Below are 26406 nucleotides of genomic sequence, written 5' to 3' on the forward strand. Positions count from 1 at the left end.
GGGCTTGATTTGGTGGGCAGCACAGGACCGCCACAGCCCTTCGGACGGCTTTAAATAGTTCTCTTAATAAAATAAAAGCCTTTTAATGTGTTGATGACATTAAAAAATGATTTACTCAAATGTTTTCTGTTTACTCAAGTCTTTGAGTCACAGTGGCCATGCATCAACAACTCATCCATCTGCGCATAACACAGCACCAAACTCGCTATCCATAAAGCTGCCGCACGGAAGTTAAGAAGTCTGAGAGTTTCGTATAAAAACTGGAAGAAAATCCCTTATCTGAGTTTCCAGTTTTGCACATGATCTAAGTATTTGGAAACCTTCCCAGCAAAGTCTGACTCCCTTCAGTGTAGCTGAAGAAAGAGCAGGTAAAGTGAGCTGTGCACTGAAGGCCGTTTTAAAAGAATCTTCTATAGAAGACTCAAGACAGAATGGAAGAAGTCTGAACACATCTGGGTATACACTGTAATTTCAACTCTTGGAAAGGCAACAAAGAACTATTTTAGTGAGAAAAAAAAATTTGATAATGTAATTTGATTACGTTGTGTCCTGATAAACACTGAACATGAATGAAAAATGAACTTCACCTATCATGATTATAAACACATGAATATTAACATTGCTACAGCAACTGTAAATTTTTGTGTAAATTAATATGATAATTTGCATTAGCATAAAACTCCACAGGATATTGTATCCACTCTATTTTCCTTTAAATGCTATTTTTTTGTGTGTGTCCTCCAAAATTTTTGAAACCATACTATTTGGGATTGTTTTTCAAAAATGCTTCTGTTATTTCGGCTTTTATCTTTAGAAGTAAAACAATTATTTTTCCATACATGTTGAGTGAAACATGAGATAATGGAAGCAGAAAGCTGGAGAACACTTAACTTCGTCTCAGGAAACCACATCTGCCTTAAGACAAAGGCCTGGGCTTGCCATGACCCCGCCGTCAGGAGCCACAACACTGCTTTCCGGAGCGCGCCTCACACTTTGCCGGTGCTGGAGTTTGCTGAGTTTTGCAAGTAAAATTCTGTTTCTTGCACTCTTGCTGGGAGTCGTGAGAGTCTGTAGTTTGCACCTTCCCATTAAAAATGTATTGTATTTTTTTGAAATTATTCACCCCGCCTTTTATCCAGATCGTGTCTTTGAAAAGAGGAAGTAGATAATAAATGGAATAATTCATGATTTCCCATTAAATATGAAACTTTCTTTTGCAGAGTTTAGAAAATGAAGTTCTACATAATGTACAAAAGTTGATTAGAACTTTTTCAACATCTTTTTTTTTTAAACCTTTCACATAAAACAACTACACAAGTAGGCTTCTACTGGAAAATGTAAACCGATCAATTCTTTACACCTATAGCTTTATGCCGATATTCTTATGTTCTTGCCTCCAAACACACACACACACACACACACACACACACACACACACACATGCACACATACACACGCATGCACGCACACACGCGCACACACATACACACGTGCACGCACACACAAATACACACAAAATACACACATACACGCGCACACACATACACACACATATACACATACACACACATACACACATACACACATATGCGCGTGCACACAAACACACAAACACACACATTCCTTTAGGCTACTTTTTAAGAACTAAGAAGATGAGAGGAAATATCGTGCACATGAGGCTATAGGTATGACAAGTATTTAAGAGAAATGTGGAACCCCTAAAACACAAAAAGAAAAACCATATAACTAAAAAATGACAAAAACGTTATTCTCGTTCTTTAGTAAAAAATAGAAAAACTTGCATTTTGATTTCTCACATTATGACATTTCTTGTAGTGAGCTGATGGCATTTGTCATTAAAAAAAAAACTCTCTTCGCACTCTGCTTGCTCCCTCTCCCCCAGTACTCTGTTGGCTACACCGTTGTTCCCTCTTCCTTCCTTCGTCTTTTAAAAATAAAGTTAATAAATTAGGCTCATTTCAGTACTGTTGTTTTGTATTTCTTGGGTGAAAAAGGAAAAGCCAAAACCAAAAAACAAAACAAAACAAAACAAAACAAAAAAAACCCCAACCAACCCATATTAACTAACGGGACATGCTCCGTCCACACATCCGAGGGCAGCACCGGGACTCATTTTCCCATTTCTAAGGTCCCCACCACTGTGATGGCACAACGTCTCGTGAGCATCCCTCAAGTTTCTCCCACATGAAAAGCAAGGTAAGGGTCTATTTCCTCCTGTCAAACTTAAGGGCATGGGAGATAAGTACACATTATAAGGCATGTGGAGAAAACTTTCGTATTTTCCTCTTTTTAATTACCATTACAAAGAGATAGACAAATGAAGGTTCCTAATAGGTCCCGTGTGTGAGGGATTAATCTTCCAGAAAATGGTAAAAAACAAAACAAAACCTACATTAAGAAAAACAACATAAACGATCATTCTGAGACATTGGCAAGAGAACGTCTGGGAATAAATAACTTGTCCTAAACATCATCCTGCCCTTATTGCAGCAATCATAAATATTTAGAAAATTACTAGTTAGGACTAACAATATTTAAAATTAAATTATGCATTAGCAAGAATATTGTAAAACAAGAAAGAGGTGATTTTGAGAATATGAAACAGCGCTGAATTCAAGCTTAAAAAGAAAAAAAAACTACATAAAACAGACTGTAGGCAGAGAACAAGTCACCTCTTTTTGGTTCCTGTACAACAGTGCAAACGCCAAGAGGAGGAGAGCTTGCAGCGTCTGCAGCATTATCAGTAGCATACAAAACAGAATTGAGCAGGAAAAAAAAATTAAAGGAGCATACTGCTCAGAAATTTATAAATGGAGTGATTACTGAGAACTAGGGCAGGTATAAAAAAAAATGCACCAGATGCCATAGCCTCAAAATGCAGAAAATCCACAGGACAATGAAGACAACATCAGCTAAGTGAATTTTCTCTTAGAAACTTACAGATAAGGTAAGAGAGAAGTTACCCGGCTAACACATGCCCAGGCTGATGGGGATGGATCACAGACTCAAACAAGCTGCTGACTGGATCCCAATAGCCATGGCTGCCAACTGTTCAGCAGATGAATATGGATTAATTTCTTAAATGTACAAGAATGTTTTAAAATAAAAATTGACTATGAAAAAAGTTGACTATGTACTTGCTACCCTGGACATTTTCATAAGCGGACACTGTGCATGGCACATCATGTAAGCAAAAGTTCCTTCCTCAAACCTCATTCCCACCGAGTGAAAGGAGCTGAAAACAACCCCCCCAAAAACCAAAACCAAAACAAGCCAAAACAAAAAAACCAAAATCAAAACAAAAAACCCCAAAACACCATTCACCTGCAAATGTGTAACTATAGCTCTAATTTATTCATTGCTTCAAAGTGAAACCCTTTGTGGACACTTAATATATTTGGAATTTTAAAAGATACCCAAACATCACATCTCTGAGAAGGAACACCCCGGGTCGGAAGGAAGCTTCCCGGAACAGTGTTGTTGAAAATCGGGAGGAGCCGTTCTGAGCGAGGAAGGAGCTTTCAACTCAGGGAGACAGAAAAAAATTCTAACGAAATAGACACAGTGAAATAAGCCCAAAGACGGGGAAAGAGAGAAAATATCAAAAGTGAAATGAAAAATAATAAATAGAGGAGGTATGGGGGGGGGTGGATCTCAAAAAAACAAACAACTGCTTATATAAAAAGACAGAGAAGTCGCCTCGGATCTTATCGGGGGTGAAGCAGGAGCAGGGCGCCGAAGCGGATGCAGCTGTGCACAGCGGCGACACAGCCCTAATTACTGCAACAGCCATCGCCTTTTATGTACAGATGCTGTTGGCAATACTCGGCATATAATTATCCCATTTAAGCCTCCCAACGTTTTCTATAAAATTGTAGGGCAGGAAAAGAAAGATTGCAGGTTAATGTTATGATTCAGATGAAAATTCACATACACATAAACACACTTGCGGGGTGGGGTGGGGGGGGCATGCAAATTAAACCCACACCATCTAAGTAGGACCTACAGCCAGATTGGAGGATATAGCTCAGTATTAGAAAATCTAGTGCCTTTATGATCATTTGAGCAGAATTTATGAGCACCTCAGGGGGAAAAATAGAAAATTAGTTAATGTTAAAAAACCCATAATGTCCAAGAAAAGTAGAAATTAAAAAAAAGTTTTGTTGGCAATGTCTATCTATTAAAGATATGTGAAAAAAAAACCCTTCACAGTTGGCAGTACATCGCAGAACCCCCAAGTCAAGTATGTTCAGGAATGTTACTGTTGTTGCACCCACTTAATACTGCTGAAAGCTATAGTTCATGTAAGTGTGGGGACTCAAAGATTTTAATGCTATCATTTCTTGTAGAATAACATTTGGATTTGGGGCGATCCTCACCGGAGACCTGATGATATTTTCCTGATTCCTGACAAGATAATGTAAAAACACATACAAAACAGCAACATCCAAGAAAAGCATTTAGAACAAAGAGGGGCGCTGTCTGCCACTGCATCCAGGAGCAGGGGTGTGGCACCAGCTCCAGGAAGAGGAGCAGGTTAGCAGCACAGGATACGCGCGCTTGTGAATGTCTGGAGGCATACAATGCACACGGGAGAACCTGACACTTCATGTAAGACGAGCTGCAGTTCTGAGACAGAGTTGGGGGACAACTGGTTTGTTTGCAGATTTTGGATACTATTCCTTAACATTGGACGTGCCTTGCGTACACATGCAAATACAACGTGTATTCTGCGCTACTTTGCTGTACTTAGTAATGTACTGTAGGCACTTAAGTCTGGCTTCTAGTCATCTCCCTGTCCATGTTACACATGATAGGTTTATAGTAATGTCGTCATCAATATCTTCCAATACTAAAGCCAATCTCTTGGTTTAGTGACTTTGATAACATATATTTTGGACTTCTGCATAAGGAATTCTTTATTGGCCTGAACAGTCATCTTTTTGTTTGTTTGTTTGTTTCTGAATTCTGTATTCTCCCATTCCACTAGTGAGGCCATTTATGAGGGAAGGGTAGGGAGGGTCCAGAAAGGCCGTGTGTGTGTGTGTGTGTGTGTGTGTGTGTGTGTGTGTGTGTGTGTGTGTGTTTAGGTGGTCAGCTTTTGCATCATCTGGAAATGTTGGGGTGGTTCTTTTTTGTCTTGTTTTGTTTTGTTTTTTCAAGACAAGGTTTCTCTGTGTAGCCTTGGCTGTCCTGGACTCACATTGTAGGCCAGGCTGGCCTGGAACTCACAGTGATCCACCTGCCTCTGCCTCCCGAGTGCTGGGATTAAAGACGTGCGCCACCACCACCTGGTGTAAATGTTTTCATGTTGCCATGACTTCTGATTGGTGGTTCATCTGGCTGTACCATCCTACAGATTTTGAAGACTGCCTTTCTTACTCTTCTTGGCTCAGGTGCTTTTTAATATGATGGGGGTAGGAGCCTGACCTTCATGCCAGCCTCCTCTCCTACTTTGGAAAGCTCCTCCCCTTTACACAATATTCTAGAATTTCATGAGGATACATTTTAAGTGGAGTTTTAACACATTTTTCCTTTCCTTTCTGGTTACATCGATAGTCTGTTTCAGTGTAAATATATGTCCACATTTTCAAATCTAAGCCAAAACAAACAAACAAAAATTGAAAGTTGGCACGTTGTGTTTTCTCTTTTTCTTTAATAGTCTGGTTAAAGGTTGATCACTTTTCTTTATCTTTACAAAGAACCTGCAATAAATTCCATTTATTCTCTCAATTGTTTTCTGCTCTTATTTTAATATTTCTTTCTCTGAGCTAACTTTGAATTTAACTTTTGTTATCTCTTAGCTTTATCAAAAGGAAGCTCAGAGCATCAACTTGTCTCAGAGCAAGACAAAAATCACAAGGCAAATCGGAAAATTTGTGCAGCAAACAAAAGAAAAGCAAAAAACAGGCACTTAAAAATGTACATGGCACAGCTGAGGTGGTTAAAAGGGAGTTCACAGCACTGGGATGCTCACATATCAAAAGTACAAATATCTAAGGGGGAAGCAACAGGCGGGAGGAAGGGAAGAAGGGAGGGAGAGAGAGGAGAGGGAGGGCTGAGGGTAGGTAGGCAGGTGGTTAAGTAGTTAAGTAGGATGCTAAGTAAGTATGTAGGTAACTAGGCATGTAGGATGGCAGGTGAAGAGTCTAGTACCATCCTGGGAGTTCAGGAGGAGTTATGGAATCTGGCCTCTAATGTGTGCATCATTTTTCTCCCCAGCTTAGCTCCCCTTTCTTCTTGATGAATCATTTTTCCTACCTCAGCACTTCTTCCCAACTATTTTTTTTGGTTGGGACTCATGGCTTAGTGTCTCTCTGTGCATGCACACATAATGCATAGGGATACATAAAACACAAGTTTAAAAAAAAACCCGCCACACATAAGATTTCATGTGCTTTTTGATAACTATTAGCCGACTCCTTATAAGCACTCCCTGAGACCAGCCTCTCCATCACTATACCGATCCCTCCAGATGGAGAGGCCGAGTTAAGGGAGGTGAAGCAAGGGACCCAAAGCCAGCCAGGTCTTTGTGAGTGTAATGCTGGAAATTAAGTACAGAGATTCTGCCTTTGAAATCTCTGCTCTGCTCCGTTACGCCTGGTGACCTCCCACTGCTGAGCCTGACTGAATACAATGCACTCTTTTCTATTCTATTTTATGATACTCTCTTTTTATCTTTAAAATGCTGGCTGTGATCCCCAAACTAATGGGTCATAACCACTACTCTCTAATGGGTCACAGTCTATAGTTCATTAAATATTAATGCTCGAGGAAATCGGGCCCAAGTTTATGATGGTCCACAGTTACTCAGAGAGCAGCAACAGGAACTTGGAGTTGTACTGTGTGGGTGAGAGTGTGGCAAAGGAGGCCTCACACAGTGAGAAACCGGCAAAGCAAGGCTGGAAGAGGAAAAGAGTAAAACATACCAAATACACGAGGCACGAGAGGCAATGGACGGTATAACAGGCACAGCATGGGTGTCAGGCTATGGGGCTCGTGGGCATCCACTCACTTATTGACCAATACCTGTGAGCTGTGGTCCTCATGGGTACCAAAGATGCACAGACAAACAAACCACACCCCTCCCTTCAGCAGTCTGAGTGCGATGGCGGAAACAGAACAATGCATTGAAAGTGCCGCGATGGAAGAAAGCACATGACAGTGGCAAGCCTAACAGAACTGAGCCACTTACAGGGTCAAAGAAGAACCGTGATGCAGCCTAGGGCAAGAATGGCGGTGCCTCAGGATGGGAGGTGAGAAAAAGATGATCACTTAGTAAAGACCTGGGTAACTCTGGACTCAGGACGGCATTAGGGAGCAAGGGCGGATTGTAGAGCTCGGATGTCAAGCTTTTGCGTCATACCTGGGCGGCACCTCTGGACTTTTTATTCTTGGTTACAAATGAAACTGACAGATAGTTTTTTCTAGTATTAAAAGAATTAATACAGATGGCATATGTGAAACAATATCCAAAATATTTTAAGTGGTCACTATAGCTCTCATTATTTAAAACAAAAACAAAAACAAGAAACCCAAAAAACAGAAAAACAAAACAAAAAACAAAAACAAACAAACAACAACAGCAGCAGCAACAACAACAACCAAAAACAAACAAACAAACAAACAAACAAAAAACCTCAAAGAGGTCCTGAAAGGGGTTAAAGGGTTTAGCTGGAAAAAGTAGCCATATGCTTAGGTAAGGCCATCGTGAGTTAAAGGAGTATTTATTGAGTATCTGCTGAATGCTGTGTATTGTTGGAGGTTCTGGGGACTTGGCTGGAAATCCGATGTTGCCCCCACTGCTCGGGCTGGTTCAGAAGAGCCATCATCTAATTCTTCCTTTATTCACCCCAAACTCCATTCTGTCATAATCTTCAATCACCCCAGACCCTTAACTTAAGTAATTTAAATGTAGAATTTAACTATTCTGAGCCAGAGTCGTTTTTATAACTTCTTTTATGCCCACCCTGGTCAAGTCACTCTCAGCTCTTACATGGGACTGCTCCAAAGTAGGACAGGCACAGAACAGAGCAGTTTTCAGGTCAAGGGAAAACGAAGTCACCTTGTGTCATTTCCTTGTAGAAAATATGCCAAAAATTCCCTGATATATTGAGAACAAAAGTTAGGCTCATCAGAAATTATACTGACCAAGTGACATCTGATCTCTCAAGAACAGTGTGAATGGAATGAGAAAAAAAAATACCCACAAAAGAAATCTGGAAAGATTCTTTCTCATTGATCACCTAAAATTTTTGGAAGATACTAAGTGATTAATTAGTTAATTAATAAAGGACTGAATGCATATATAATTGATTAGCTTTAATTAATTCAAGGCCATTTTATTAGGTTTAATTAATTTAAGTGCTGAGGGGATCAACACTGGTGAATTCTCAAACAATAAAAGTCTTACATACCAAAAGCTAAAGTGAAAAAAAATACTAATAAATGAAAGCATTGTTGCAACTTTCCTAAAATGTGTTATTACTCTTTTTCTTCTCAGGGACTCTTGACCTTGCATTGGTGGCTAATCCTTCTGGGCTCTGTAAATTGATATTTCATTATTTAGCTCCTTTCTCATTGATTTTGATCATCTAAATAGGAAAAACAGGTTTCTGTGGAAATTGACACGATCAAGCTTGTTCAATTAAAACCTTTCTAATTTCATATAATTTCTAAGTTGACTGCTTGGCCCAGTGGTGGATTTGCATGCTTCCTGACAGTCACATACACAAGCCATTTCTAGAGCAGTTTTAAAGGCACATAACCTCTGTGTGGACATTGGCTAGCCTACCTCTGACATCTGGATTAGTGGGGGTATCCCCTGATAGCCTTACCAGGAAAGGTCTGTTGAGTTTTGCCTAGGTATGTGAATTCTGAAGAAGAAAAGGTTGTGTTTTGCTCTACTGGGTTTTATGGGCATTTTATTTTGTTTTAGATAGTTGTTAATCTGAAGAAAATGGTCAAAGTGTATTATATGATTTTTGTATAGTGATAGGTATAAAATTAATATCGGGATACATACACACACGGGCCAACATACAACATACACACACATTTACAAAGGTGTACTATACATGTGTTGCATCTTGGTAATTATCCTCCAGATCAGGGGAAGGTGGACATTACTAAACGATCTAATTAAAATCTGAAGGAAAAAATGTTGCCTTAAATTTTCTTCTATGTCATTTCTCATAGTTAAACATCAAGTAGTTTTCTTTCTAAACACAGTAATGTTGTGCTTTTTAATTTATAGGTGGGGAATCCCACAATTGCACTGACTAGGAAAGACCTTGGTCTAGGCCTTTCTGTGGGGACTGTGTATGCTAAAGCATCCTTGCAAGCCTGCAGTCCAGGTTGCTTTAAGCGCTGAGAAACACAGCGGTTATGATAATAACACACCCATTTTCCAACGTAAGAAATAGCAGGGCAAACGTGTGGGCCAGGAGAGTGATATTTTTATAAGTGCTGCAATATCAATATTTTAGGGATTGTTTTTCAACCATAACGGAAACCTAAAAGGTTCTGAAGAGTTTCAAGTCTTTCCTGTTTTAATACTGACAGAATACAATATCAAAGACGAACCTTACTTAACATGATAACACCGTCATAGAACCATTTACCCTGCAACTGACTACTTTAGAAGTTTTAATTTGCCAGCTCCCCTAGAGATTTTATTATTTCGCAGCAGAGAGCAGTGTTTTAAAAGGAAAACAAGATGGTTTCACAAAAGCAGACAACAGAGATCAGCGCAGAGGACACACACACCTGGGAGGAGTTTCAACTCCCACCACATGCTCTCAACTGTTGGATCCAGAGGAAACATCTCTCTACCGCTGTCTAGGGTGCCTGGCCACTGTGCAGACCCGAGCCCCTGATTGATGGGCGACCAGCAAAGGTGATAAAAGTACATCTGCAAGAAGGTTCTGAGAGTCCAGATGCAAACCTACTCCGTGAAATGCTAATATTTTGTGATCCAGGAGGAGCTACGCAACTCAAAATGAAGCAGAAAAGGGCTTTGAAATAATTTCTTACATTGTTCCCTCATGGAACCCAGACTTGACCAGTTTTTTCAGACTGGCTGTGAGCTCCAGGGCTTCTCTGTCCTCCCCCACGGGGGGCTGCAGGTGCTCAGTGACTGGCTGTGAGCTCCAGGGCTTCTCTGTCCTCCCCATGGGGGCTGCAGGTGCTCAGTGACTGACTGTGAGCTCCAGGGCTTCTCTGTCCTCCCCATGGGGGCTGCAGGTGCTCAGTGACTGACTGTGAGCTCCAGGGCTTCTCTGTCCTCCCCACTGGGGCTGCAGGTGCTCAGTGACTGGCTGTGAGCTCCATTGCTTCTCTGTCCTCCCCATGGGGGCTGCAGGTGCTCAGTGACTGGCTGTGAGCTCTAGGGCGTCTCTGTCCTCCCCACGGGGGCTGCAGGTGCTCAGTGACTGACTGTGAGCTCCAGGGCTTCTCTGTCCTCCCCACGGGGGCTGCAGGTGCTCAATGACTGACTGTGAGCTCCAGGACTTCTCTGTCCTCCCCACTGGGGCTGCAGGTGCTCAGTGACTGGCTGTGAGCTCCAGGGCTTCTCTGTCCTCCCCATGGGGGCTGCAGGTGCTCAGTGACTGACTGTGAGCTCCAGGGCTTCTCTGTCCTCCCCACTGGGGCTGCAGGTGCTCAGTGACTGGCTGTGAGCTCCTGAGCTTCTCTGTCCTCCCCCACGGGGGCTGCAGGTGCTCAGTGACTGGCTGTGAGCTCCAGGGCTTCTCAGTCCTCCCCCACTGGGGCTGCAGGTGCTCGGCAACCCGTCCTGCGGGCTGGGGTTCTGAACTCTGCTCCTGGTGCTTGTGTACTCAGCGAGCCGTCTCCACTGCCCTCCTTATTGACCCAGCAACCCGAAGTTGCTGCATATGGCAAGTGACAATCCTCTCCCCTGCTCCATATTCACAAAGTGATGCCTTGTTGATGAGGCCAAAGGTAAGATATGCACCAAGAAAGCGGCATCTCAGAGAAATATAGCTCTAAATCCACCTTCTTTGGCCACCTGCTGGGGGTTGGGATTTGAAACAGAGAGTTAAATATGGAGCAGGTTAACATTATAGGTGCCCAAATGATTTTGCTTCTTTGTATCTTTGCACACAATTTTACAAAAACTGCCCCTGGAAATTTTTATTTGAATCTATAAATGACACTTTTACTACTTAGCTTCTTGGAGCGATTAAGAAATGATAATTGATCTTTTAGGTGCTTTTAGAAAAAAAAAGCAATGCATTCTGATAATATACAGAATTAAAAGCCCAAAGCGCACCAAGGGTTCTGATTCAACAATTTTGAACAGTTAAACATCAATTAAAGAGATATCAGTAAAGCTAGCATATGGACCTATGCAATAAAGTCGGCTCACTTGGCAATTTCAAATGTAGTGCATCTTACTTTGAATAATGCAATATTTAAGCCATAGCAAAAAAGGCACACTGAAAAATTAATACAGTTGGAGCTGGGGCAATAGTTCTGTGGTAAGACTGCTTGCTGCTCTTGCAGAGAATCCTAGCTCAGCTCCCAGTAACTACCCTGGGTGGCTCACAACCACTTGCAGTTCCAGCTTCAGGCCACTGGGTGGCTCACAACCACCTGCAGCTCCAGCTCCAGCGCCTCCAAGTCACAGTGCCCTCTCTTGGCCTTCACGGGCATCTGCAAACACATGCTCATTCACACATTCACACACAGAGATGGATCGTTTAAAAATGAAAAGAAAAAGAGCTGGCAACAGCTGTGTGTGCCTTGAGACATGGAGGCAGGCCAGTCAAGAGTTCAAAGGTCATCCTGAGCTTCAGAGTTGAGTTCAAGGCCAGCCTGGACTACAAAAGACTCAAGAACTAGTTGTTTGGACTGAAGACACCACACACCTTGCTTGCAAGGTATAAAGAACCTGGTGGGGACTGATCTGGACCTGACCTCTTAGTATAAGTTGATAGTTTACTTAAGGAAAGCTGTTTCATTTAGCTTAGAGTTTGTCTGTGTAGGCACGACTTAACACCCCCTGTCCCGTTCCCCCCGCACCCCGCATTGTCATAATGGCAATTCCAGCCTCTAACTGTCACAAAGGGCATCTCCAGCCCCTCAGTGGGACCCATCCCAGATTTATGCTAAGTTTAGGTGAAAAGTCTGAACAAAACCCCACCAATCCCTAAGATCCCCTCAAGCTCAGGACTTGAAATCCCAGAAAGTTGAAATCCCAAGAAAGTTCCGCCCGCTAAAAAAACAATCCTAAAAACAAACAAACAAACAAACAAACAAACAAAAGACCCAGCTATATTTGCTCAGCTCTCTGCTGTATTCTCCTGGGAGCAGAGGCAGCCACTCCGGGATTCATCTCCCATCTCCGGGATTTGTCCCTACGATAAATCTCTTTTAAGAGATTTGCTGCCTGGTACAATTCTCTCGTTGGAAGAAGCCAAGAAGTCCAGAAGAGAAGCAGGAACAGTGTTTAGGAGCTGGGGTTGAGGAAACTCTCCCTTGGGAGCTGCAATGGCTGGAGATGGGGTGGGGCTTAGGCTTCGGAGATCCTGAGCTCAGCTGGGGTTGGGGAAAGCCTCCCTTGGGAGCTGCAGTGCCTCTGCTGAGGAGGCCTCCTCTCAGAGCTGTGGGGTTCCCAAGCTTTAGCGGTGTGGGCTTCCTGGACACCTTCCCATCTGAGTAGGAAGGCCAACAGGCATGGCAAAGTTTATCAGTGCAGCTCCCAGGAGCTACGGCTGCTTGCAACAGGCCAACGCAAGACTGGGCCTATCAACAGTCAATCACGGTAGAGTTTATAGGGCTCTACCCTTCCTGATGACTCACTGTCTTCAGGTGTTTTTCAGTTGAGAAGCCACCAGGCCCCAGAGATGAATCTTAACCGACGGTCACACAGATGATGCTGGTTTAACTCGGTAACTCTCAAAACGACAACAACAAGACAACAACAAGGCCATGAGTGTAGGAAGGGGATTTTTAGGAAGGAGGGAAGAGGGTGAAAAGAATGCAGGCAGAGTAGAGAGAAACAACTGTGTTCATTATCCGTGGATGAGATTGTCAAAGAACAAACTCAACAAAGGTTAAACAAAAGTATCCTTCTGGAGCGTAGATTACATAAAGTCTGGAAGTCTCTGCCTTTGAACTGTCCTACCCATTCCAAAACAAAACAAGTGGCATTTAGCCCACTGCTGTATTCCCCTCATAGCAAATGCATTCACTTGTCCTGATTGAGTACTTATTTAAATTGCACTGGGAAAGGGAAAGCGCTCCCAAGGATGGGCGCATTCATAGTGACGCACTGCGGGACAAGAAGGAGCATCAGCAACAAAGCCACACTGGAAGGCCAGATGGGGTCGAGGAAGGGCCAGGTGGTCAGAGAGGCCAACAAGGCCACAGCCACACACAGCTTCAGGCCCGCTGAGTTTGGATGCGACACAGAAGCAATGGGATTCTCTTTAAGAACATTTTAGAGAGAAGGGTGTCTTGATAAATGTTTTAAAAGTTTCACTCTGCAGCTAGATTTGGTGGAGACAGAATACCCAAGAATTACTCCAGAGCAGGAAGAGAGACTAGACGATCGTGCTGGAGACATTGACAAGACGGGTAGTGAGACAGTACAGAGACATACGGGGCCTCGGGATCTATTTTGCCTTGTATCCAATGGAACACGCTGATGGAGTACATGGGGGCGGGGCCAAGGCTGCCTTGGGGAGGGACTAGAAGGAGACCCCTGCAGTGGGATATGGCGAGGAGAATCAGAGAAACTGCGGAGAAACAAGAGAAATGATATGCATTTTGTATCTTAAGGAGACATCAAGGAGACGTTTGAATGTAAAAATATTGGAGCCTGGTGAGCTCCGCGCTGGATTGGCCACTGTGGCCACTGTGAGATCACTGCTGGTTGTCACAGCTAGGACTGGACCCAGCTGAGATGACAGCCCTCAGCTTTCTCTCCACTGAGAATTTGAAAACAGTGGCGTGGTCACCAGTCGAGGCTGAGGCGATGTGGTCCGGAGGAAAACCATCCAACAAGACTTACCAGAAGGCACGAGAACGAAACAAGACTGCCCCCACTCTGCCAGACACACTGAAGGTGACACTCGAGAGAAGGACAGGAGGAGACCCGTCGGATGCGGTGCGGAGGAAGCGCGCTGGAGGAAGAGGAGATGCGTTGGGAAAACGTAAACCTCATGCTTCTGTTTGCTGCAGAGGGTAGGGGGAAATGTGGGCTAGCACTTGCAGGGCACAAGAGGACCGGAAATACGAAAGGAGGCTTAAACACTTGAGCTGTTGGTTCCATGGAGACGGGGAACTTGATGGTGTATGCCTGACGGAGGGAATTGAGAGGAAAGAGAGACGGAAGGAGCAGGAAGTACTTGGAACAAGTGTGGGACCGCCCCACCCACCACAACCAGGAAAGCCACTGCATATGCCTTTCAATTGGCTGCCATATTTGGAGGCAAGTGATAGGACACCATCTGGAGACAAGACAAAGAATACGAGCATATTATGGGATACTAAATCTAGCGTGTATCAAGTGTCTTAGTGAGTACACACAAACATTTTAGCATCTCAATGAAGAATAAGACAGTTGACGTATATCTTACACAGAATGGATGAGTTAAACCCTGTATGCTGGGTAGCCATGACTTATGGGTCGCATCCCTTTACTGTGCTAACCTTGACAAGTTTCACACCGCTGTTTCTGTCTTTCCTGCTTTACCCTGGTCTCTGTGTTGTACTTCACAGTGCGTCCATATCTCCGTCTGTTGCGGATAGGTCTTAATATCTCAAATATGCATTAAGGCTTTGGGATAGGGTCAAGTATCTTATAGTGAAATATCACTGTCTCGCCCAGTGTGGAAAACCTCCTATTAGATGCAAGGTAAGTACTTAGCACCTGGTGGTTGACCAATTTGTCTTTTTAGAGTTGAACGGCTAATAAAACGTTTTATGCAGCAATTCCTCAACTAATAGAATATGCACAATTCTTCCTGGCACCTGCTGGGCACTTCTGGGAGACGCCGAAATCATTCATCAATTTTCTCCTTTATGTGTTATTCAATTAGTTTGTCTAGGGTGTAATCTAGAGAGAGTATCAATCAGAAGCATAATGGTGAGTTGTATGCAAGCTCTTTCCATGCTAACGGCCTGCGTCTGGGTCTCACTGAAAGGGCTCTCGTCCAGGTAAGTGCTAGACTCTCGAGTCTCTCTCTCTCTCTCTCTCTCTCTCTCTCACACACACACACACACACACACACACACACACACACACGCCGGCTTTAAGGCGAATGCAATACGGCGGACCCAGACTTACTTAGTGCTACTGTTCTCTGTAGCTCAGTGATGAACTTGAAATCAATTTGGTGATGTACTTAGTGGAAAAAATAAAATTGTTACTATAACTAGAGAAGAGTCATAAACATAGCCCATCATGCCCTCTTTCGGATTGAATAGTCTGCACTGCATGCTTAGGTGCACAGAATTTCTGGTTTATTGACTTGTACAAAGCATATATTTAATTCCTAACACTTGAGTGCAACGAAGCTATTTGGATATAATTATATTTAAGTTAGAATGAAAATGCCACTTACATATATTTCTTATAATTCATACCATGTTATCGTACAATAATGACCTTTAATTTTATCCATTAGGCTACCATGGCAAGTTAATGAGTTATCAATCCAAATAGCATTTAGATTCTTTAGCATTCTTTAGAACAGCTTGGTGGAAATAAGTAACATTAATTATTATAATTTTTAAGGAAGCCCAGGCAACCTTCCAAATCGTTATGCAGCAGAGAATGAACTTGAAATTCTGACCCTCCTGCTTTTGCCCATGAGAGCTGGGATTTACAGGCTTGTGCCACCCACCATGCTTGGTTAATGTTGGCTGAGCATCAGACCCAGACCCTCATGTAGGTTAGGCGAGCACTCTATCAACTTTGTTTGCCTATGCAATACACACCTTGACAAAGATCAAATCAAACACAATGAAATCTATGAAGAGACTTAAGATTTCACACTGTATGCAATCTATAATAAAAACATCATTAGGCACATCTCTTGACTAAGTTAGCATTAAGCAATATGTTAGTGGAATCTTTTAAAAAATATTTGTATTAAACATTACAGTGGACATTCGTGAATTCAGTGTGATGCATGCACCCTTCGGAGATGCCCATTCCATCACTGGGCCCAAAGACTAACCTTGTACATCAGCAACCTTATGTTAATCCTCTGTTCTTTAAGGATTTTATCTATTCCTCTAACATACGTAGATTTTTTTTTCTCACACTGTTATTCACCCCACAGATTAGATTCCACTTAGTGATGAAATAGCAGGGTTTACACTGTCCATTAAGAGAATAATTCCAGACAACTTAGAAGTAATTGTACATTTACTAACAAATGTTATTTATTGATACTTTTAAGGGTTCTTAGACAGAGGGAACAAAACATACCACTAAGAGTTATTTTTTTACTTGTTTTAATCACCAAGAAAAAAAGTCCACATACACACATCTCTCTCTCTCTAAAATAGTCCTTTCTTCCCTAGAGAGGCAACATTCCTTAAAATGGAGATTAATAAGCAATTAATGGCTCAGACTTAACTCAATATTGCAAATGTGCTAGTATAATATCTTGATAAATATAAGAATTTTGAGAGGCCAAAATTAAAGACTTTGATGTGTGTAAGATCAATAGACGTGACTTATCACTATTTAATATCAGTTTTAAATTTTAAATGCCGTGTTCCAGTGAAAAAAGTTTACTGCACAGAAAAATTGAAATTCCGAGAAAGAATCCAGACAAAAGAAACAAACTTTATATTAAAGCACTGTTAAGAGGTCATACTTACGCAGCGACCTCCTCCTTCGACAGGCCTTTGATTTTCTGTTCCACGTAATGATCTATGTCATCCTTCTCTTTGATCAACTGAGCCCTAAATGGAATAGAAAGAAATAATAAAGTACCGTCTGACCAAGCTGAAAAGGTTTCAAATGCGCAAAACGCTGCCAGGGGAGAAGGCACATTTGGTTGATGGTGGTGTCAGTGGTGGTGAGCGTTCTGCCGTAGCTGTAACCTTAAGTAGTTAGAAATGACTCCAAACACCAGGAAGGACATAGGAAGAGTAGATCTAGTGAATAAAGGGAGGTAGATTGGCGTGTTGCAGCAGACCACGTGCTGGATGGAGCCTGGCTGTTTTCCCTCAGAGCTGACACAGACTTCCATGGCGCTCATGGGTTTTGCAGTATTACTTTTGCTATTTTATTTGGTATGGGACCTTGAGTCGAGAACAACTGTTTGATTTAAATGTTTGAAACATATTTGTTCAAAACATTATCAAAAATTTCCATGGAATTCTATTAGAAAAGGTTTACTTTTGCCCCCATTTGTTTCGGTTTCGGTTTTCAGACGAGTCTCATTCTGCAGCCCCCACCCCCCCCTCCCCCCGGCCCCGTGCAGCCTTGTTACCCTTCTGCCTCTGCCTCCTGAGCACCCAGCGATTAGCGGTGTGCCCCATCATGCCCACTAAAAACTTGCTTGTGCTTTTTAACCTTAAATCACACATAAATCTCCAGTTACTGGGATAAGAGATGCTAAAAATTTTAAAAAGACTTTATTGAGAAATGTGCTCATATTAACATCCTTTTATAACATCCCCTGTATTTGTAAAAATAAAATTCCCAAAACCCTGTTTGTATGACACCAAACATCCCTAAAGAATCATACTCAAATAATGCTTATTAAAGAATCTTTGTAAAAAAAACTTTTCAAAAATAGTAATAATAAAAATATTTTCCTTAATAAAATTCCTTTCAAAAGTCCATCTGCTCTTCGGGAAGTGACGACCAGCTGTGCTTAATGCTCACTTTGAAAAGGATATTTGATCTTAACCACTGTGAAAGGCCAGACAGAACAAGCTTTTCAGATATTCTGAATATTTCAAAAATTAAAGAACATATACATGTCTGTGTGTGTGTGTACAAATCATGCACTTATTAAAAGATTTCTCAGCTAAGAAGATTTGGGTTGATTTGGTTATGCATTTCCTCTGGCCCAGGGGCTTTAGTCTTTCTGAGAAATACTAAAAATGAGAGACGAGACCAAATAAGTCTTGTAATAATTTGATCATTATGCTTTGCAAGAACTGACACAAATGCACAAAAAGAAAATACCCAAACATACATATGCAAATCATTTCTAGTCATAAGCAGTATGCACATTTCTAAAAGTCAATTCACTGACAAATTGCAACTTCAAAGTATCTCAGTATCTGTTAATATGCAGAAATATGATACAAACATCAATTTCTTGTTCTGGATTTTGGGACAACTCCAGTGGTTTGGTAGTCGTTTGTCAGCAGCAGCACTGTGGGGTGAATTCTCACGTCCCATTGTCATTTCATGAGCTAACTCTTGCTTGCCAGTCTACCCTACTAAGACCATAGCCCTGCAAAACAAAGTCAGTCAGCACTTGAGACTTTGAGAGCTAACAGCCACATAGGTTTCTATCTTAAAGCTTCTTTATCCTCTCTGTACCTATTTTATAACACCTTGAAACTGTAGAGAATATGAAATAATTACATAGGATATAAAACACTTAAATGACCACCAGCTTGGAAAATAAATATATTAATTATACTTGAGTGAGGCTCAGGAAACCTTTCAAAACAGGGAATTAGAATATCTGACTATAAAGATGTTATTATTTCTTTTTATTATGCAGTTTTACCCTGCAGGAAGAGACGCGAGAAGCAAGCACACATACCTTGGGATTGGTCCCGGAGAGCATGGCAGCTTCTGCCGGGCTAAGACTGCAAGCCTCGTATGAGTCACGGGAAGCGGGGGGAAGGTGGTCATTGGAGACTGCAAAATATAAGCAATATTGACTTTTTTTAAAGGGGTAAATATTCAAAGACTCATTGAAGGCAAGACAGCATTAGCAACGTACTGTGTGTTGTCTGAGATGCGGATGTCTATCCTCTACTGCTGTATCCCTTGTCTCTTCTACTGTCTGTCTTTTGGACAACTGTCTGGACCTCTACTCCACACTGGTTTAAGAGAAAATGCATGAAGTGCATCAGTGGTTCAACCTTGTTAGTAGTTCTGTTGAGGGGAGATAGTTGCCATGCAAGATGGAAGTCTCTGAACAGCCTTGGGTTTCCAGGATTCGTGCTTTGCATTCCTGTTACAATCAATGATTTAAAAATAGGCCATCCTTTGCTATTTTCTAGACACTTCAGTACTCACAAATAAAGAATTCCGTTATAACGACAGATGCTAGGAACGATTCTCAGTACGGAGGCAGCTTCCTCGAGGAGAAAGATAACTAAAACACGTGATGTAGCAAATCACTTCAGCTTTCCCTCTCACACCTTAGATGTGTCCAGAATTTGAACAGGGTGTGAAAGAAGTAGATTTATTTTGAACCTTAATGACTGGGACCTCTTCTGTGTGCTCAGAAGCTCAGGTAACACAACCAGGGATGGGCCTTACCTTTCCACTCATTTGTCTGGTGGTATGGACTATCAGCTGGGGTCCCAAGCAGAGCTGTCATCCAGAGCCACACACGTGTAGTGTGGTCATAGACCTTGGGGTGTCTCATTGCATAGCAGCCTCAGGATTTCTTGGAGCCCAACACAGGTCCCCAAAGGCAAGTACCTCAATGAAATGTTGAGAGAAGCCGAGTCCCTCTTAGGTCAGGACCTACCGTCCACACAGCACCTCTTCCTGTACTAACAAGTCTGACCAGATCCAGGGCATGTGAATATGGAACCATCCATCTTAGGGAGGCTGCCATAGTCATGTGTTAAGAAGAGGATGCTCAGTGGGAGAGATGTTAGCAGTCTTTTGATCCTGGTATCCTGGGGGCCTCCAGGAGAAAGGGTATCCACTGTGACAAGGCTGTCAGATGCAGAAGAGTCCATCTACTACTTAGTAGAGAGACATTAAAAGGGCCAAATGCTCCTGGGGCCATCACTGCTGTGACTGTGCATTAGCTTTGACTCCCATTCCTTTATCAGCTGCCTGAAAGGCTGCTCCTAAGTTTCAAATCACTCGCAACTGGCATTTTAAACCTGTGTGATCTGTAGTAAATTCATCAGCTTAGACCCTGAATATCCAACAGAGTATTTATTGAGCCACTACTTTGTAATGGGCCCCAACTTAGGTGCTGAAGACACAACAGCCAACACCAAAAAGAAACGACAAAGACCTCCATTATGGGAGTGGATACTGAGAAAAGTAGACAGTAGTTACATAAGCAAAATACACAGGACAACATATGGTGATTAAAAAAAAAGACGTCGTAGGAAAAATATAACACAAATGCTAAGCAATAGGGGGTGGGGAGTTGGGGAAAATAAGATGAAAGGCAGTGAAGTTAAAAGCAGCGAGGCAGAGTCTTGAAGCTGTTGTAAAAACTCTTATCCTTTCCCTGACTGACTTGAAAATTGCCATGGGTACTCTTTCTACTGTAGGTCCTCCACACACCAGGGCCCCACCCTGTTTCCTTTGGGGAGACACAATCTTAGCTTCGCTTTGAAAAGTTCACCCTGGCTTCTCCTGAGGTTACACCACACAGAAAGGAATGCCAGGATGCAGAGGCCTCTGTGAAATCTGTCAGGGGAGGTAGGTGGGAGGAAATAGAGCTGGGAGATGCAGTCAGACCTAAGACAGAGAGAGCCATCCACAGACAGTGCAGACCCAAGACAGAGCCATCCACAGACAGTGCAGACCCAAGACAGAGCCATCCACAGACAGTGCAGACCTAAGACAGAGCCATCCACAGACAGTGCAGACCCAAGACAGAGCCATCCACAGACAGTGCAGACCTAAAACAGAGCCATCCACAGACAGTGCAGACCTAAGACAGAGCCATCCACAGACAGTGCAGACCTAAAACAGAGCCATCCACAGACAGTGCAGACCTAAGACAGAGCCATCCACAGACAGTGCAGACCTAAAACAGAGCCATCCACAGACAGTGCAGACCCAAGACAGAGCCATCCACAGACAGTGCAGACCCAAGACAGAGCCATCCACAGACAGTGCAGACCCAAGACAGAGCCATCCACAGACAGTGCAGACCTAAGACAGAGCCATCCACAGACAGTGCAGACCTAAGACAGAGCCATCCACAGACAGTGCAGACCTAAGACAGAGCCATCCACAGACAGTGCAGACCTAAGACAGAGCCATCCACAGACAGTGCAGACCCAAGACAGAGCCATCCACAGACAGTGCAGACCTAAGACAGAGCCATCCACAGACAGTGCAGACCCAAGACAGAGCCATCCACAGACAGTGCAGACCCAAGACAGAGCCATCCACAGACAGTGCAGACCCAAGACAGAGCCATCCACAGACAGTGCAGACCTAAGACAGAGCCATCCACAGACAGTGCAGACCTAAAACAGAGCCATCCACAGACAGTGCAGACCCAAGACAGAGCCATCCACAGACAGTGCAGACCCAAGACAGAGCCATCCACAGACAGTGCAGACCCAAGACAGAGCCATCCACAGACAGTGCAGACCCAAGACAGAGCCATCCACAGACAGTGCAGACCCAAGACAGAGCCATCCACAGACAGTGCAGACCCAAGACAGAGCCATCCACAGACAGTGCAGACCCAAGACAGAGCCATCCACAGACAGTGCAGACCCAAGACAGAGCCATCTCCAGACAGTGCAGGGCTGCAATATCACGGTGTGATGGGACCGGTGCTGGGGTGGGGGATACACTAAACCTTGAGTGGAAATCTTGTGAAAGTCTGTGTTGATAGGGTTGGTCTCATGTTTCTAAAAGAGATTATGACACTTTTTTGCGTAATTAAAGAGACAATTTAAATTCAGATTAGCAATTTACTTTTGATGCATTAGAATCCTATTACCCTGTTTATGCAGACACGATGAACTGCATGAATCATAAAGCAACTTACTCTATGCATTTATAGCCTGTGTGTAGCTATGTGGTTAAAGCACACAGTCTAAAAAAAAAGCACTGGTTTTTTTCTGCAGAATAAGCTCAGAAGTGGGTGGCATTATGAGGGATAACTTTGTAATGTAATGACTTAAGTCTCTTACATTTTTTGGATGTGAGCCTAGGCCTTAATGACTGAGCCATCTCTCCAGCCCAACTTAACTCTCTGTTAATTTTAAAAGATCTGAATCCCCCCCCCCCCCCCCGCCCTGATCAGACGTTGTATCAACCAGTTCATTTATCTGGATGCCCAGAATGTATTCAAAGTGTTCAGCATAAGATGCATTAAGAAGTTTTGAGCAACAGAGGACAAATCTCATAGATGGGCATGACGGAACACCAAAAGGCTCCCCAAAGCCAGTTTCCAGAAGCTTCCTCCAGAATCCATGAAGCCTGTATTCCGGAGAATTTGGTGTCACAGAATGCATTTGAGTGAACTCAGTTGTAATCCCCCACCTATTACCCCTAATGGGTTTCCAAGGGCAATGAAGTCAACTACAGCTACCCGGCCCTCCACTCGGCACATCCCGTGTCCCATGAATGAATACGTCCTGGGGCCCCATTATGTTTTCCAGGGCATTATGGGATGGGCGCTGGATCCAGGGAGTCCGCACAGTTACAAAGGCCTTTAAAAGATTCACCAAGAAGCTCCTCAAATTCTAGGCAGATGGGCCAGTGTCCAGAAGCTGCCGCACTGCCAAGCACACCCCTGCAAGGGTCTTAGAACCTCACCACCCCTCAAAGTGGGCCTTCCGGTTACACAACGCCAGGTGGGTTAGCTGATTTTTTTTTCATCCAGAAAATGTAAGTATATAAGGAAATCGAATGCAGATGAGATACATGGGAAAGAATGTGCCTTCTTTGTCACACAGATCAACTGCGATTTTTTTTTTCAAAATCTAAGTCGTTTCCTACCATTAAAGTTTCAGCTGCCAGTTCCTTCATTTTGCTCTCCTCTGATCTGAGAACATGAGCAGCAGGAACACCTTTACTCTTAAATTTAGTTTAATGTAAGCATTGCAAGCCCTGCTGGCAAGCCTCAAGGCACAAACTCTCAATGAGGGGTGGTCAGAGCTGAATTATAAAGTGGGGGAAAAGTTATTAACTGCACGCTGGAAAACCATCACTCACCCCATCCTCACTGGAAAGCTGAAGCTAAGCATTAGGGTGGGGGTCTAGCAGGCTCGCCCCCTGTTCTGAACCCACGTCCACAGTCAATATGTGGCCACCACTTCATTTATTTATATGCTAAAGAGTGTATAGGTTGAGTTATAAGCCTCATATGGGACTTGAAATATACTTAGTATTCACCAAATTATCTCCCCAAGAAACTGTCCTCCCTTTCACTCTTTATAAGGTTGGTTTTATGTATATTTTTTATTAAAGCAGGGTGTAGCTTCATTCTCACAAGTAACAGCAGCTGAGGAGAATGGAAGTTGTGTGTGTGTGTGTGTGTGTGTGTGTGTGTGTGTGTGTGTGTGCCAGTATGTGTGGGGATCTATCATTTTTGTTCTGTGTGTAGAGTGCTAAACTGTGTGCTGTTAACATGACCTGAGTCACTTTGCCATCATTCCCAGCCCTTGGTGTTCTAACCTCAACTCAGCAACGAAGATTTCAGTCCATTACCGCTGTGCACTACCTGACCTCGGTCAGCAGCAAAAACGGAAGCCACCCCTAACCTCTTGGCCGTGAGGGTCTACCCCGGCCCGTCCCCACAGAAGAAAGCTGCAGGAAGGCATTCGCTCAGGTGAGGGAGAAAGAGGGCACCCCTCAGGCTGGCACCAGAATATGCTTACCCCCTGGAACTCAGGCCAGAGCATCGTGTTAGGTGGACCCGGGGCCTTTACCCTCCCCTCCAACGCCATCGACTGGGCAGTGCTACATGTGGCACCACAGGGGCTGAGTTGAAGATCAAAAGGCTGCCGGGAGCCATTCCACAGTTGGTATTCAGAAAAGGTTTGGCACATTCTTTGATCTGCTGGTTGGCACTTCCATCAGCTGTGGTTACAGCCTTTGAGTTTGGCCCCCACATACAGAGACAGTGAGAATGAAGAAGCAGAGGATAAAAGTTTGAGGGTTCTGGGTCAGCTGAATGTGTCCCATGGCCCCCAAGTGAAACTCTTCAAAGAATAGCCCTTCTGCCCACTACCCCTTGACATGTCCCCAACAGGGACCACAGAGGAGGACAGATGACTGTGTCATCCACAGAGGCAGTTTAGAGAGAGATTGTGTCTTAATGACTGTATTTCCAGGCCCAAAATAAAATACAGTCAAACCTGAGATGACAGAAATAAGGCCAACAAACCCAGCAAACAAATTTATTATGTATCACCAAGAGAACTCAAAATAAATACAACTTTCCCACCAATGGCACAAAGTAATTCTTAAGATTTGGAACTTCATGTGGGGGGGGCGTGGTGGTGCACGCCTTTAATCTCAGCAATTGGGAGGTAGAGGCAGGCAGATCTCTGTGAGTTTGAGGCCTGCCTGGTCTACAAAGCAAGTATACAACAGCCAAGGCTACACAGAGAGACCCTGTTTCTAAAAACAAAACAAAACAAACAAACAAACAAAGATTTGGAACTTCTTAATCTAAGAATTTTTTAGCTACAAAAGGTAAAGGAAACTACAGGATACATTTCATAAATTATACTCCTTACAAGAGTGAAAGACAAGTTCACAGAAATAAGTTTGAAAACGTGGACACTCCTAGCATGTTGTGGTGGACAACTGGATAGGTTGTGAAGGAGCTAGCAACCACACATCTCCCATCACCTGACACATATGAGTCAGTCAATCAAAACACGAAGCAGGGAAAGCCCTGGAAGGTAGGACATAGTTCAACCAACCTAACATTTGCAGATAACTCATTGCTCTGAGCTCTCAGGAGCCAGTCTTTAAAAAATCAGCAAGCAAAGCGCAACAGCAAAGAAAAGAAGAAGAAAAAAAATTACTCCGCAAGTCAAGAAAGAAGATTCCCCAAGTCAAGAAAGAAGACTCACTCATACCAGTCGGTAAGAAAGAGTACTATGTACCGAGCATATATCTAAATGAACTAAAAAGTGAAACCTCTCAATTAGATTCTATGAAACCATTCACTAATTCAACAAAACGCCCCCAAACGCCTGGAATAGCGTGTGTCGACGCAGTCCAACTGAAGTGTGGTTCAGGAGAGGCCGTGCTTTTCTCCTACATCTGTGAGACTAGCTGTATTTAATGGCAGCCGACAAAGGAGAATGCCTCCCTTTCTTTCTGTTTCCACCCACCTCTGAGCACCTGCCCAGATCTGTTCGTTTTTTTCTTAGCGGACCAGGTGGTCTCCGTCCAAAGGGTTGACTCGGGGAGACAACCTTTCCTTTCTTTCCGGAAGGTGGGAGGCCAGGAATGGAAGAAGGGGGTCCTGGGAAGAAAGAGCAGCCTACTCTCCTGTCCCGAGCCTTGCCCCACAAACCTGAGAAAACCGGCTCTGGGATTGTGACTCTGTGTCTCTTGACTTAGGTCCAGCAGGCAGTGGGTGAGGCGCCTGCCTGCCTTCTCTTCCTCGTGGCCTAGCTGGGTGCAGACAGGGACGCTGAAAGCGTCTCCAGGGAAACAGAGGGGAGTGGAGGGACCGATGAGGGGGCGGAGTTAGGCTAAAATAGGCTTTGGGATTGGACAGCTCCAAGACTTTTCGCGTATGGGGGCAGTGCTTGAAGCGGGGCGGGGGAAGGGGCGGTGTCTTGTTGACGAATGGGCGTGGCCTGCAAGAGAGTCTGGATCCTTAAATGGACCAGCTGGAGAAACTCCCTCATATCAACGGCCTTTTGAGTTTGAGAATGAGCCTGAGTTGCTGCTTCCTTTAGGACACCTCTTTTTCTCAAGTATTTTTCAGTATTTCTCTTTTGTCCACGAGATTGATGGAACACCCACAGATTGGCATCCAAGATCTGCATGAACCCGATCTAACTACACATTGAAATAATCCAACCACGGTCTTCTTCCTCAGTCTCCAGGGTGTCACATCCACAGAGATGAATGCCAAACCTGTCTCTAGAAAGCTAACTGGACTTTGTGTTGTAATCAGTCAAAAAGTCTATGGTCTCTTAGAATTATTCTGTGCTTATTTATTCTCATTTCTGAAGCTCAGCAGTTTGATTTTTTTCCCTAACAGGTCATTCTCTTTAACTTCAGCCTGTGGTTCTGTCTTTTCTGCCGCTTGCACGTACTGACGAGGGAGCCTTCTTGCTCCTTCTCTCATACAGAGAATGGGGCCAGAGCTTATTGCTTCTCCCATAGCCAGCACTCACCACATCACTTTAACGTCACTTTACCAATTATATATTGATTCTATCTAAAGGATAGGCATACAAGTATAATCACATTTTCACCCCCACGTTTGCTTTTCTGTAGCAAAT

At 43.4% G+C, this 26406-nt stretch overlaps 1 protein-coding gene across 3 annotated transcripts in view; it reads right to left on the reverse strand.

Moving 5' to 3' along the window:
- Nucleotides 1-25593, reverse strand: part of TTC29 (tetratricopeptide repeat domain 29) — a 191586-nt gene extending 165993 nt beyond the window's left edge. The window contains exons 1-3 of one of the 3 annotated variants that reach the window (XM_084757523.1): nt 25279-25370; nt 18798-18895; nt 16885-16968 (exon numbers count right to left, since the gene is read on the reverse strand). In XM_084757523.1, coding sequence (XP_084613649.1) covers nt 16885-16968; nt 18798-18889 — 176 coding nt within the window. In that variant the 5' untranslated portion in view covers nt 18890-18895; nt 25279-25370. Of the gene's footprint in view, nt 1-16884; nt 16969-18797; nt 18896-18980; nt 19047-25278; nt 25371-25463 lie in introns of those variants that run through there. The other 2 variants (XM_084757524.1, XM_084757525.1) reach the window with 2 other exon arrangements.
- Between the last annotated feature and the right edge of the window lie 813 nt (nt 25594-26406).

This window comes from Acomys minous (genome assembly GCF_964271855.1).
Source record: "Acomys minous genome assembly, chromosome: 14".
NCBI classification, from domain to species: Eukaryota; Metazoa; Chordata; class Mammalia; order Rodentia; family Muridae; genus Acomys; species Acomys minous.